Source organism: Crassostrea angulata, chromosome 6, assembly GCF_025612915.1.
Source record: "Crassostrea angulata isolate pt1a10 chromosome 6, ASM2561291v2, whole genome shotgun sequence".
Taxonomy (NCBI): Eukaryota; Metazoa; Mollusca; class Bivalvia; order Ostreida; family Ostreidae; genus Magallana; species Magallana angulata.
The window spans coordinates 47977904-47990355 of NC_069116.1; the positions used below are offsets into that span (position 1 = coordinate 47977904).

The 12452-nt window shown below is 30.9% G+C and overlaps 1 protein-coding gene across 3 annotated transcripts; it reads left to right on the forward strand.

Moving 5' to 3' along the window:
• Positions 1 to 728: 728 nt before the first annotated feature.
• LOC128186810 (multiple epidermal growth factor-like domains protein 10) lies at positions 729 to 11488 on the forward strand. Of its 3 annotated transcripts, XM_052856715.1 has the most exons (8): positions 729 to 810; positions 3907 to 4038; positions 4517 to 4576; positions 7734 to 7874; positions 8293 to 8430; positions 8781 to 8918; positions 9631 to 10904; positions 11358 to 11488. In XM_052856715.1, the coding sequence occupies exons 1-7, from the start codon at positions 756 to 758 to the stop codon at positions 9930 to 9932; spliced, it is 966 nt and encodes a 321-aa protein (XP_052712675.1). In that variant the 5' UTR covers positions 729 to 755; the 3' UTR covers positions 9933 to 10904; positions 11358 to 11488. The 3 variants fall into 3 exon arrangements, with proteins under 3 accessions (XP_052712675.1, XP_052712674.1, XP_052712676.1); XM_052856714.1 differs by having other exon boundaries at positions 4517 to 4657; positions 9631 to 11488; XM_052856716.1 differs by lacking the exon at positions 8781 to 8918 and having other exon boundaries at positions 4517 to 4657.
• Positions 11489 to 12452: the final 964 nt, after the last annotated feature.

The window sequence follows — 12452 nt, forward strand, 5'->3', positions numbered from 1 at the left end:
TTTCATGTGGATTGCAGCTAGAATACTGATGATCGCTGCAAATTTTGTTGTCAAAAACTCCCGAGTAAATCGAGTCGACAATGTTTTTACAGGAAGCGGTGTCGATTTAGTTCGTTGCTGTGGACATATGGTCCATGTGTCTCAATAAAGAGCATCCAGAAGGATAGTTTGAATAATTAAATTGAGTTTAAAAACTGATTATACAATTAATTCTTTCTAATCATACATTCTGAATAAAAAAAAAATTTTATTGTTATAATTGAGATCATAAATGCTTTTTAGTGCATCAGCCATGGTTATGTACCCTGTAAATTAAGACCTTCGATATAACATGTTAACCATATTGTTATTTGTAATTTTACCGCAGCATATTGCAATAAACAAAATTATTAACACAGTTATTTATTTTGATTTCCCTGCACACATATTTTTCAATCATTTGCTGAATAATGCATATGCATGTACACAGCACTGTGCATCGCGATCATTTTCATGCAAATAAGCCGACTTGACAATTTATAACACCATATTTAACGACGTTCTACAAGAAAACTATGACAGATATTAAAAAAAGAAAAACATTTCCAAGAAGCACATATTCTAGAGAGTATATGATGGTAAAATTTTCAATATTTGAAACTAGGCCATTTTTCATGGTTTGTGGGTCGAGTTCTTAACAATTTGTTAAACAGGAAAATATTCCTATTGTAATACAGTTCCGCAAAATACTATCAATTCACTTTTCGATTGATATAATGGAATATGCAATTGCTACATGTTTTATTACAACATTTGAAGTTTTCACTGAAGGTAATTTAAAAAAAGAATTACTTCTTTACCTTTTTTTTTAGAATTTTATTTTGCTGCAAAAACATGCCAGTATGATAAGTCTGCATATAACTGAAACTTTAATTATAATTAAGACTTTAAAAAATCATTAATTTTTGTCAAAGGAAATATTTTCGTCTAAGGAATATATAGCAAATTAATTTTTGTACAGGACGACAACAATTCAATTTTGCTCTAAATAAGGCTTCATAAAGGCCTTTTTACAAAAATATGGCTAACAGAAATTTAAAAACCATGATATTTTTGTCATTTTAGTATAAGAGAACATTTTAGTTTTTAAAAAAATTAAACATGAATAATGCAGCTTATATTGCTTAAATTTACATGTATCTGTGAATAAATAATATTGCTATGCGCATGTAAAGATTACAACATGAATATTTCAATCTAGCCGTAAAATCTTTCTTATTTTGTATACTTCTTTCTTTTTTTGATCGTACGATGATAGGGGTAGTGTTGTAATGCAAGGCTTTAGATTCCTACATACATGTACGTATCATACGGTTCTCTCCTTAAATGACACACAGATATGAGATTTCGAGTGTTATTTAGATGGGTTTTTTTGCCTTTTTTTAATTTTAGGTGCTTTTAATTGGGATTCAGTTGAAGAGGAAAAAGAGTTACAATGTTTCGTGTTTCATTTAAAAGTAGAATTCCTTAAGCTTTCCTTTTACATTAGCGTACAAAACTTTTTCTTTCGTTTATGGATATAAGGATATAAATATACTCAAGTTATTTATCAAATGCTTCTACATTTATGTATAAAATTAGATTTCTACATCTATGGATAAAATAAGAAAGCAACGTTTGAAATTATCATACTCAATTAAAACGTAAATCTTTCTGTCAGATATCTATTACTTATCGTTGACTACTATAGTTTTTACATTTGGTCATTGACATTTCTTTGACCGGACCAATATCATTGCTGAATAAAATAACTGTTGAAAATGTAGCAAAAGGTTTAAGTGTTATATTGTATATATGTAAATAAGGTATTTTTTCACTACATTCCTAAACTATGTTTATTACTAGTTGACTATCCGAACATTTTAATCAAAATTTTTGAACCAATTAGTCTGAAGGACTTTTACTTTGGAGATAATAAATGAAATATCAAATATTTGCATCATGAACACCTGTTAGCTAAACTGACATATCTGTAATAAAATTAATGTTTTTTCTCATGCATATTGTTCATCAAAGGCTGAAGGTACATGTAGCAAGTATTGCAGAAAAAATACTTTGAACAATTTACTGTTTCACCCACTAAAAGAAAGCATATTCATGTTTATATTCTTATTTCGCAAAGTTTTATTCTCTGATAGATAGAAAGTTTTTAAAACGTTTAGGGAAGTCTGCAAATCCCTTTCGCTCTAAATGTTACTTAAGTTCCGAACAATTAGCCAAAAAAATCAACGCATTGTTAAATTTCAAAATTATAAAAATAAGAACACAATGTACATAAAAATGCACACATCTGTTATTAGGAGTATCGGAATTAAAATCGTTTCACAATATTCAATATTATTGGTATGTTAAACATGCGCTTACGTCATAGTTTCGTTTGGTGTATTTGTATGCACGTTGAGGCATTTGAACAATGCATGTTTTATGAACTTAGATCAATTTATCCACCAGTATCTGGTATTTAACGTACGTGGTGCATAAATGTTTCAATAGTTACAACTAAAGTTTTACTGCTGGCTGGATACCGGGGTCACCGCGACGTCATTTACATTTTAAAATGTATCTCAGGAAAATGCCCGAATATCATATATTTCAAATTAATTTTGTAATCGCACATTTTACATATCCTACTCTCTTGAATATGTCTGACTCCATCAGCCATTTGTCGAATGTACAAGGAAGTTTAGGACACATATGTGGACAAATGACTTGTCTTGTGGACGAAGTTCATTTACAAAGATACCATTTCCTGTAATAGCGTTTAGGTATCTTATCGAACGTCACAGTTATTTAAATATACATTTAGTAGTTTTTTGTGTGTCATTCCGTATTTCGTTTTTATATCAACAAAATGACATACTCAAAGTCAGGTTCAAAATTTAGAATTTTAATTAACGCCTATTTCCCGGCACCTGCTTTTGCACTTAAAGTGGTATGGGGTACTTCCATTTTGTGTCGTACTATTTACCGAAATATACAATAAAATCAAGTGTGATTCTGTAAAAGCTTCTTTCCCACATGCAGTTGTCACCTAACAGTGTAGCGCAGTGGGTTAGACGAATCTGTAAGTCATGATTTCGAATACCTTTTGGAGTTTTAAAATATTTACCTTTCAAAAAGAAATTTTAACGTATTTTTTGGTGAAAAATTGTAAAATTTGAAAATCCTAAGCCGATGAAAGTATTAAGATCGTAATGTTCTTTATTTCACATTAATATCGACAGATGTCCCATACCACCTTAAACCTACTATTTGTTCCAAACGGACTCCGGACCTGTGATTTGAAAATAAATCATTGTCAACGTAGAAATGAAATATTGAAATAAAGAGTAATGTAGGCCAATTAGTAATGATAATACTGCATCGGGTGTGTTTGCAGTCACATCGTAGGATGTTTGAATAACAATATACAGGGTTATTTTCTGCCCGTGTTATTTTCGCCCTTCTTCACTTACAAACGACTCGCCCAATCTTTAAATCGCCCAAACAAAGTTGTGTTTTGAAAGAAAATCTGAGACATTGTAATTCGTCCAGTCTTTTATTCGCTTGCTGACAACGAGAGCGAAAGGGGCAAAAATAAAACGGGGGCGAATATTTCCCTGTATACAGTATCAACAAGGATACATTATAATAATGTTGCGTACAAATTTGTTTACAAGATTGTGAGAGTTGAATTGGACGGTTACTTTATAAACCTTTAAACTTTAGGCATAGATTTACTTGTCTTTATATTCAACCTGCAAAATAAGATAACAAAGTAAGCTTTCCATATATATAAACGGTTTTTAAGCTTTGAAAACTCTTTTCTTTTGACAATATGTAAGCATATTCATGAAGTTATTTGTTTAAGTAAGTGTTTAAAATTAGTTTCAGGATTATTTGGTGGTAGAAATTGGTCAACACCTTGTATATATCCTTATTACGGTGAGCAGTGCAAGCACCAGTGTAACTGTACTGAGGAGTTATGCGATCATATCATAGGATGTTTCCAACAACAAGGTATGATGTATTCTTGTAATTTTTTGCATATACCTGTACATACAACAGTCAAGTATCCATATGATTTATAAAACTACGAGGTTTCTGGTAATATTTGTAAACATCTAAAGGAATTTCCTATCGAAAAATGTCCTATAGATTTGTTTTCATCTTGTCAAACTTGTGAGTGAAAGAAGGTAAGTGTAAATGAAGATATCTTGGAATAATTTCTTTATATCTATGTTCATTGATTGTCTGTGATAGATTTATACAATGTAAATTGATGTTGAAGATATTAAAAATGATGATTAAATGAACCTAGGAATAGGCAACATTTAATGTATTTTTGTGTCCTTTGAGAATGTCCTTTGAAAATTAAAAATGGACATTATAGTTTTATTTCTCAAAGTAAAACATAATAAAATTGATAAAAGAGATATCAAAATTCAATTCCTTTAAATTAAATGATGGCATTGATCATTTTTATTTTATATTTAAGGCTGCTCTGCTGGATTTTATGGGGTAAATTGTACAGCGCCCTGCAGATATCCAAGCTATGGTGAATTATGTCAGCAAAAGTGCAACTGTTCTGAAGAATTTTGCGACCACATTAAAGGATGTCTGATATATCAACAACAAGGTTGTATCTTGCATATAATTTAAACATGAAATTTGTATGTAACTTAACGTATAGCTACTTAAACATTGTCTATACATATAGATTGTGTTATATTTGATAAGAGTATCAAGTATTTAGTGGCCACGAAGTTTGAAAAACTGATGATGATTTTTTGCTAAGGTTAATTAAACCAATTAATGACACTTACGTTTAAGTAAAAGGAAATCATTAATATCTTAAGAAACAAAATGTATATATTAAATCAGCAAATATATTCCCTGATGTTTATGTTTATTAAAGACTGTGATAAATTTCCGTATTTCTATTAAATTGTTGCTTATTATATATCCTTAGCAGAAATGTAAATGGTTCTTGCCTTTTTAAGGTATACCTTTACTCAGAATGAAAAAAAATCCCACTGATGATAATGAAAAACCATCTATTGTGTGTAAAATACCTATCATGGTAGTGCTATTTTTAACTTTCAAAAAAGTAGGTCAATGACCTACTTTTTGAGATAATGGTCATTGAATCTTTTTTGAAAATTTAAGAAAAGTCCCTAAAATTTTTACACCATGAATGAAATTTTCTTAATTGTGAAAATAATACAAATTGCTTAACTCTTTTAAAAATGAAATACAGTTTATGAATGGCAGTGACACTAAACAGACACAAAGCAATAAGTTTTCATTCATATTTTTAATAAATATTACTGTCCGAATTTCCTCTATCAGTTTTCAAATTCCTACCCTTTTTTGATTCAATTTTACAAAAAAACTGAATGATGATAATGCTAAAAACATTAATAGCAATAAACTAGGTATATTGACCTGACTCTGCAGGCATAAAAGTTAAATGAGGTCAATGATCAAAATTTTGAGGTATGGTGTCTTTTATCGTTTTTTAGCATTTTACAATATTGTTCTAGTGTGTGCCATTCGAATATCTAAACGAAAAAGTGAGATAAAACCAACAGAAAATATGCAAAATAATGTTAACTAACAAACAAAATCTGAACTTTGAATATTACAGTACTACCAAAAATATTTCAGTGAAAAACAAAATCTGAAAATTGTAGTCCGAATTTCCTCTGTTTTGCTAAAAGTCCAACTTTGCTTGAGCCTATTTCCATAATGTAGTAAAAATATCGAATGGTTTGTCAATAATAATTTATTTCATAGATACTTTTAGTGTTAAGAACAGATTTTACTCGTGACGTTGAACTTTATAACAATCGGAATATGAGAACTTAAACCCTGAGTAAACAACGTCCTTAGGGAGCAGATGTTATTTATTCTTTAACATACGCCTCTACGCCTGCGTTTGGAATTTGTATTTGCGCTAAACACAAAAGTATGTATAAAAGAAATAATTATTGCCATAACATACGATATTTTTATTGTATTATGGAATTAAGACTTGTGGACTTATAGAAAAACAGAGGACATTCGGATAAAAGTTTCTAGTTTTTTCACTGGAACATTTTTGACAGTATCATAATGATATAAGTTAAGATTTTATTTGTTAGTCAATATAAATTTGCATGTTTTCTGTCAGTTTAATCTAACTTGTTTCATAAGATTATCGTATGATAAACAATGCAGAAATATTGAAAATTGCTTAAAAAACGCTATAAAACACCATGTCGTAAACTTTTTATCATTGACCTCATATACATTTTATGCAGAATTGAATTATTATAAGTATTTTTCAACTATGAATGTTTTAATGTTATCATTTTATAGTTTTTTCTTACATGTTAATTAATTCAAAAATGGTTAGGAATTTAAAAACTGAGCAGATTTGGGCTGAAAAATTATTAAAATTGCTACTGAAAAACTTATGTTTTGTATCTGTTTAGTGCCACGGTCATTTCTAAACTCTTAAAGAATTTAATTATTTGTAATAGTTTAACAATTAAGAAAACTCAACCAGCTTGTAAAATTTAATGATATTTTCTTAACTTTTAAAATGTAGGTGTCACTACAGTACTTCCCTTAAGGTTCACGTCAAAACATGGCTAAAGCAATGTAACTTCCGAATTCCCCTTTTGAATTTGGGGTGTTTCCGCCAAAGATAGAAGCTGATTTTTTTATGGCATTAAAACAATGTTTAAGATGTTTGACTATCCCAGTTTTGTAACAATGAGACGTCATTTGAATTTTTAATTCGTGTTGTTTTCGGAGGAAGTGAAAAGGCCCGGGCTTAATATTCAAGCTTATGTGTAACATCTACGTAAACAAAAAAATCACGCTTTGCTTTTTGTTAATAGATATTAAATGAAGTGTTGTTTAAAAGGCTGTCAAAAGGATATTTTACCAGAAGTTTGTTTTGAATTTTTAATCTGTATCTAAAGTTGCGCAATTTTGGTAAGAATATATAGCAAAATTTATTACTGTGGTAACGTCTGCGCGCCATGCTTTGGCCACTAAATTTAAAAATACGTCATTGACAAACTTTTCTGAAAGTGATAAGTAACACTACAATGAAAGGTCTGTAACATACATTGTCATACCCTTATAAATATCTTACTACTTAAAGGTCAAATAAAACGAATGTTATTTCTACTGGTCAGACAATTTCGATGTTAACCTGTCTCTCAGACTAACATTGAAACTGTTTGACCACTACGTCACAGCTAACTAGTTTTAGTGCGAATTCGAAAAAAACGGAAATCCCCAAACTTAATTGCAAAAAGAGTTGTCGTTTGATATGATACGAAATATGGCGTCACAGGCATTTTAAGGCAAACATTTTAAGTGAAGGGTATAGCAAAACAGTTATTGACTGGGATTTGGGCAACATATGAATTGTTGGATCTGCAAGTGAAAGTTTTGCCCTCGGCCCTTCGCCCCCGACAACATTTAAGCCTTCAGGTCTAACAATTTATAATTATGTTGCCCTTTAACCCAATCAATAACTGTATAATATATGGTTTTTCATTATCATCAGTGGATTTTTTAACCCTCAGTAAGCGTCATCAACAAATGAAATTATCAATATTTAGGAAAATCATAATATATGTATTCTAACAGAAAAAACAAGCATTTCTTAAAATATAGGTAAGACTGTGATAGGATTTCATATTTAAATATAGGCTGCTCGGCTGGATTTTATGGTGTAAATTGTACAGCACACTGCAGATATCCAAGCTATGGTGAATTATGTCAACAAAAGTGCAACTGCTCTGAACAATTTTGCGACAACATCGAAGGATGTATGATCAATCAAAACCAAGGTTGTAATTGAATACACATTGCATGCACATCGATTAAGGAGAACTTCAAACTAGAATAACGTTTTAATGGTGAAAAGACCGAGCAGTTTAGATATTCATACAAAATAGAAACAATTTGATAATGCATAAAATTTGTATATAACTTAACGTATATTATGTAAACTTGTCTATTCATGTAGATTGTGTTTTGTTTAATTATAGTATAACCTAATGGCAATAAAGTTTGAAAATGAAAAACTGACTGAATGATTAGTCGTTGCTTTTTACAATGTGTTTAGATTCTCAGCAGTCATGTAATTAGTTATGGTTATTAAAATGCACAGATGTTATTAATGCCTGTGTTTGGGATTAAATAAAAGACGTTGACATTTATTTGATGTTCATTAATGATGTGATTGGTTTTCATATTTTTATTTAGGCTGCTCTGCTGGATTTTATGGTGTAAATTGTATAGATCACTGCAGATATCCAAGCTATGGTGAATTATGTCAGCGAAAGTGCAACTGCTCTGAACAATTTTGCGACCACATCCAAGGATGTATGATGTATCAACAAGGTTGTAAATTTTGAAGATCATTACATGCAAATCGATTAATAAGAACGTTAAGATAAATTTGTGTTTTTCATCGACTGGTTTTTTTTCTACTTAAAAAGAAGTTTTCTTGGTATTTTTGGCCTCTTTGTAATTTGCACATTTCCGATTTCCTTTACTCAGGAGAAGGATTTGTACAAGTCTTTCGCATGTTTCGCAATCTTATTGTAAATTAAGTCTATTATTGTCTAAACTATGTCATATAAAATCATCTATATCTTAGTAAAATATAATTTACATATTAAAACAGCAAATATATTACAAAATATTTGTGTCCATTGAAGACTGTGATATGTTTCCGTATATCAATATAGGCTGCTCTGCTGGATTTTATGGGGTAAATTGTACAGCACACTGCAGATATCCAAGCTATGGTGAATTATGTCGGCAAAAGTGCAACTGCTCTGAACGATTTTGCGACCACACCCAAGGATGTATGATGTATCAACAAGGTTGTAATTGTTGGAGAACATTGCCCGCAGAGTATTTTAAACATATTAGTTACTTCGTAAACCTTTATAGACCCTTTTATTTTTGCAAAGTGAAATACTTTATACAGTTTTTTTTAGCCCTGTTTAATTTTCGCCCCTCTTTTTTTCCACACGGTTTTGTCCCGTCATGAATTCGCAAAGACAAAGTTGTATTTAAATAGGGATATTTGGGACATTGAAATTCGCCCAATCTTAAATTCGCCCGATGACAACGAGGGCGAAAGGGTAGAAAATAAAACGGGGGCAAATTTTTCTCTGTTAACAGTACACATATGCGTGTTTGTGGAATGACAATCTTCAAAATTGGTTTCAGACTGTAAAAATAGTTTTTGTGGTAGCATGTTTTAACACACTGTTCATATCTAAGTTATGGTGAAAAATACAAGCGCCGGTGTAACTGTACTGGGAAGTACATCGAGCATACAATATCATGAAGCATTTAACATCAAGATACACTGCATTCTTTATTTTCTACTCTTTGTTAAACTGTAAAGCTCTTTTTGCCCTCAAATATCAATGACCAAGATTATTGAATTCCGAGAATAAGATTAGTTATTTAATGCATTTTGCTTGAAATCTCAAAATTTGAACTTTTCCAATGCTTAAATGTTTGTAGAAAATTAAGTTCTCTTATTAAATCCTGTCGAAATCATTGTGTACTTTTTATCCACAGAATCATTAACTGTACCTGGCGCTTTCAATGAAAATGTTAACATTAAGAAATCTTTCATGGAGAAACATCAAGAAGACCTCGTGATAGGGATCAGCATTTCATTTGTTCTCGTTGTGATTTGCGTGTCTTTCACGGTAAAACTACAAATAATAAGGAAAAAGAGAGCCAAGGAATCTCGATACCCATCATCGTACGTGGCATGCCCGTTAAACGACATCAGATCTAGCCAATACTTTGAGAGCCATTTTGTTTTCAGAGGCAATAATCCGGAAGCATACGAAAATTTACACAATAGTTATTAATTTGTGATGTAATTATCTATTAATTTTCGAACAAACGCTTGCACTTTTCTCAAATTTTATTTTTTTTATTTTCATTTCTATTGCAAAAGAAGTTATTTACACCATTTTCCACCTATGATATCATTCCAAAGTTGTGTCATAATACCCGACATCATAAATATATTATATCCAATACTTATCTTTGAAAACCCTTAATGTATCAACGTGATCTGAGTTGTACAAATACAACTCTTAGATAAGATTACAAGGTTGAAAAAATAGCTTAATTTTTTTTATTTTGTTACTATAATCATAAATACACTTTTTTGATAGAATTTGTCAACATCTATTGTGTACTTTGAATATCATTAGTATTTTGGAAATGATGTTTGTTTCTTGTGCGTATCAAACACATTCTAACATGTTGAAAACTTCCGTGACAAATATTCCTGATTTGTACAAAAAGCTTTCTATATTGGATAATTAAGGAAATCGTACAACTTTGTATAAGTTGATATGAATATGTTTTATTTCCTCTTGTAACCTAAATAGTATAGTTATAATAAATTTAGTTTGATATAATTCGAAACATTTAATTATAAATATGGTATTCCAATGCATTTCCTTGATTTTTTGTCCTTTAATCATTATTTTGTTCCCATAAGTTTGTTTCGAGGAAAACAAATTTAAAAATAGATTATGTATTAAGTACAACTTTTGTCGTATACATTTTTTATGCAAATCCGGTTTTTCTTACTCGATATAACTCTATAGAAATAAAACCCAGAAATGCATCTAATTTTAATAAGAAATACATGGCTATATAAAATGCAGTGTTAATACATCGCGTCAATTTTCATAAACATTATTTGTTTTATCCGTAAGAAAAAACATATTTCTTTGTTTGATGATGGTGTTTGAGTCATTAATTAGATAATGGAATGATCAAATCTAACATGCACATTAGCTCTGTGGGGTTTTGTTTGTTTTAAGGTCAGACGACACGTTCCTCAATTTTAGATAACTTTTTCCGGGAATTTGTAAATGGTTTACTACTACTTTGACAAGCTTTCTTGCAAAAAATTAGGGTACCTTACCAGGCATTTCTGCAAAATACTAGAGTATGCAATTTCCTATATAATCTTCTTGAAAATACACTTGAATTGCTGATATAAAAATAAATACATCTACAGCACAGCGAAATTCACAATATTATAACTATATATCGGCCGGGGCGGGGCTTCGAACTCACGTCCACTAAAACCTATACGCTTCAAGCAGTGAGCGGCCACGGTTCTAACCACTCGACCATCTAGACATTTACCAAGAGCAAGTAAATTTTGATTATTTTTAAAGTAATTATAAAAATTCATATTTTTTATTGGAACTCTTTATTACGAGGAGATACAAAAAAAATTCTCGAGGAACGTGTCGTCTGACCTTAAGGTTCATATTTGAGCTAAATTCGAACTCTGTTTTTGCATTATTTAGCTTAAATCATAGTCATGGGACTTTATATACTATCATACAACAGTCGTGCATTTTCTAGTTACATGATGCACTCATTAAAATATTGTTTTACATCATATGTCGTGTGAGTCTTTATTATGACCCCCCCCCCCCCTTCATAGAAGGTAGGGCATATTGCTTTGCTGCTGTCTGTCGGTCGGTCGGTCGGTCTGTCGGTCGGTCGTTTCACCAACATTTTCCGTTCATTTTCTTCGCAGAGGATGCACATATTGAAATGAAATTTGGTATACAGGTTTATCATAATAATATTTAGGTCAAGTTTGATTTTGGGTACGATCGAGTAATTCTCGACATACGTATGCCCCTTGGACGTAGAAAAATTCCAATTATTTGCAGTTTCCGTTCATTTTCTTTGCAGAGGATGCACATATTGAAATGAAATTTGGTATACAGCTTAATCATAATAATATCTAGGTTAAAGTTGATTTTGGGTACGTTCGAGCAATTTTCGACTTATGCCCCTTGGACTTAGAAAATTTTCTATTATTTGTAGTTTCCGTTCATTTTCTTTGCAGATGTTTTCAAGGGAGGGGGCATAAGTGTTTTACAAACATCTCTTGGTTTGTTTTTTGGGGGGGTTTTTTGGGGTTTTTTTTTGGGGGGGGGGGGGGTGGGGGATGCGTCACGTAAGGAAAAAACATAATTATTATTCAGCTTTGTTACGGTAGCAATTTTTTATCCACTTCTCTTTGGAAGAAATGAGAAGTGTTACACGTACAAGGAAATCTTACGTTGTGCATTTTGATATACACCTATCTTAGTATTTATTTATCAAAACCGTCATAAGAAAGAAAGATTCATTTTATATGTTTTTACACATTAATAACGAAAATAATCACATGTATTATAAGCATGGATACTTCTACAATTGTTTTAATTTAAAGGTCAATCGGTCAAGGGCTGTGCTAGAGTGTAAAATCAAGGGGGGGGGGTGATCCTAGAGGTGCTAATCTAAAGTATTGAGATATTAATATTTTAAGATATATTGTTTCATCTTGTAAGGTTTAAGCT

Excerpts from the sequence above, each read along its gene's own strand:
- LOC128186810 (XM_052856714.1), top strand. The coding sequence starts at position 756 with ATGGAATATGCAATTGCTACATGTTTTATTACAACATTTGAAGTTTTC. Across the intron at positions 811-3,906 it reads ATTTGAAGTTTTCACTGAAG|TTTCAGGATTATTTGGTGGT; the intron begins GTAATTTAAAAA and ends GTTTAAAATTAG. Across the intron at positions 4,039-4,516 it reads AGGATGTTTCCAACAACAAG|GCTGCTCTGCTGGATTTTAT; the intron begins GTATGATGTATT and ends TTTATATTTAAG.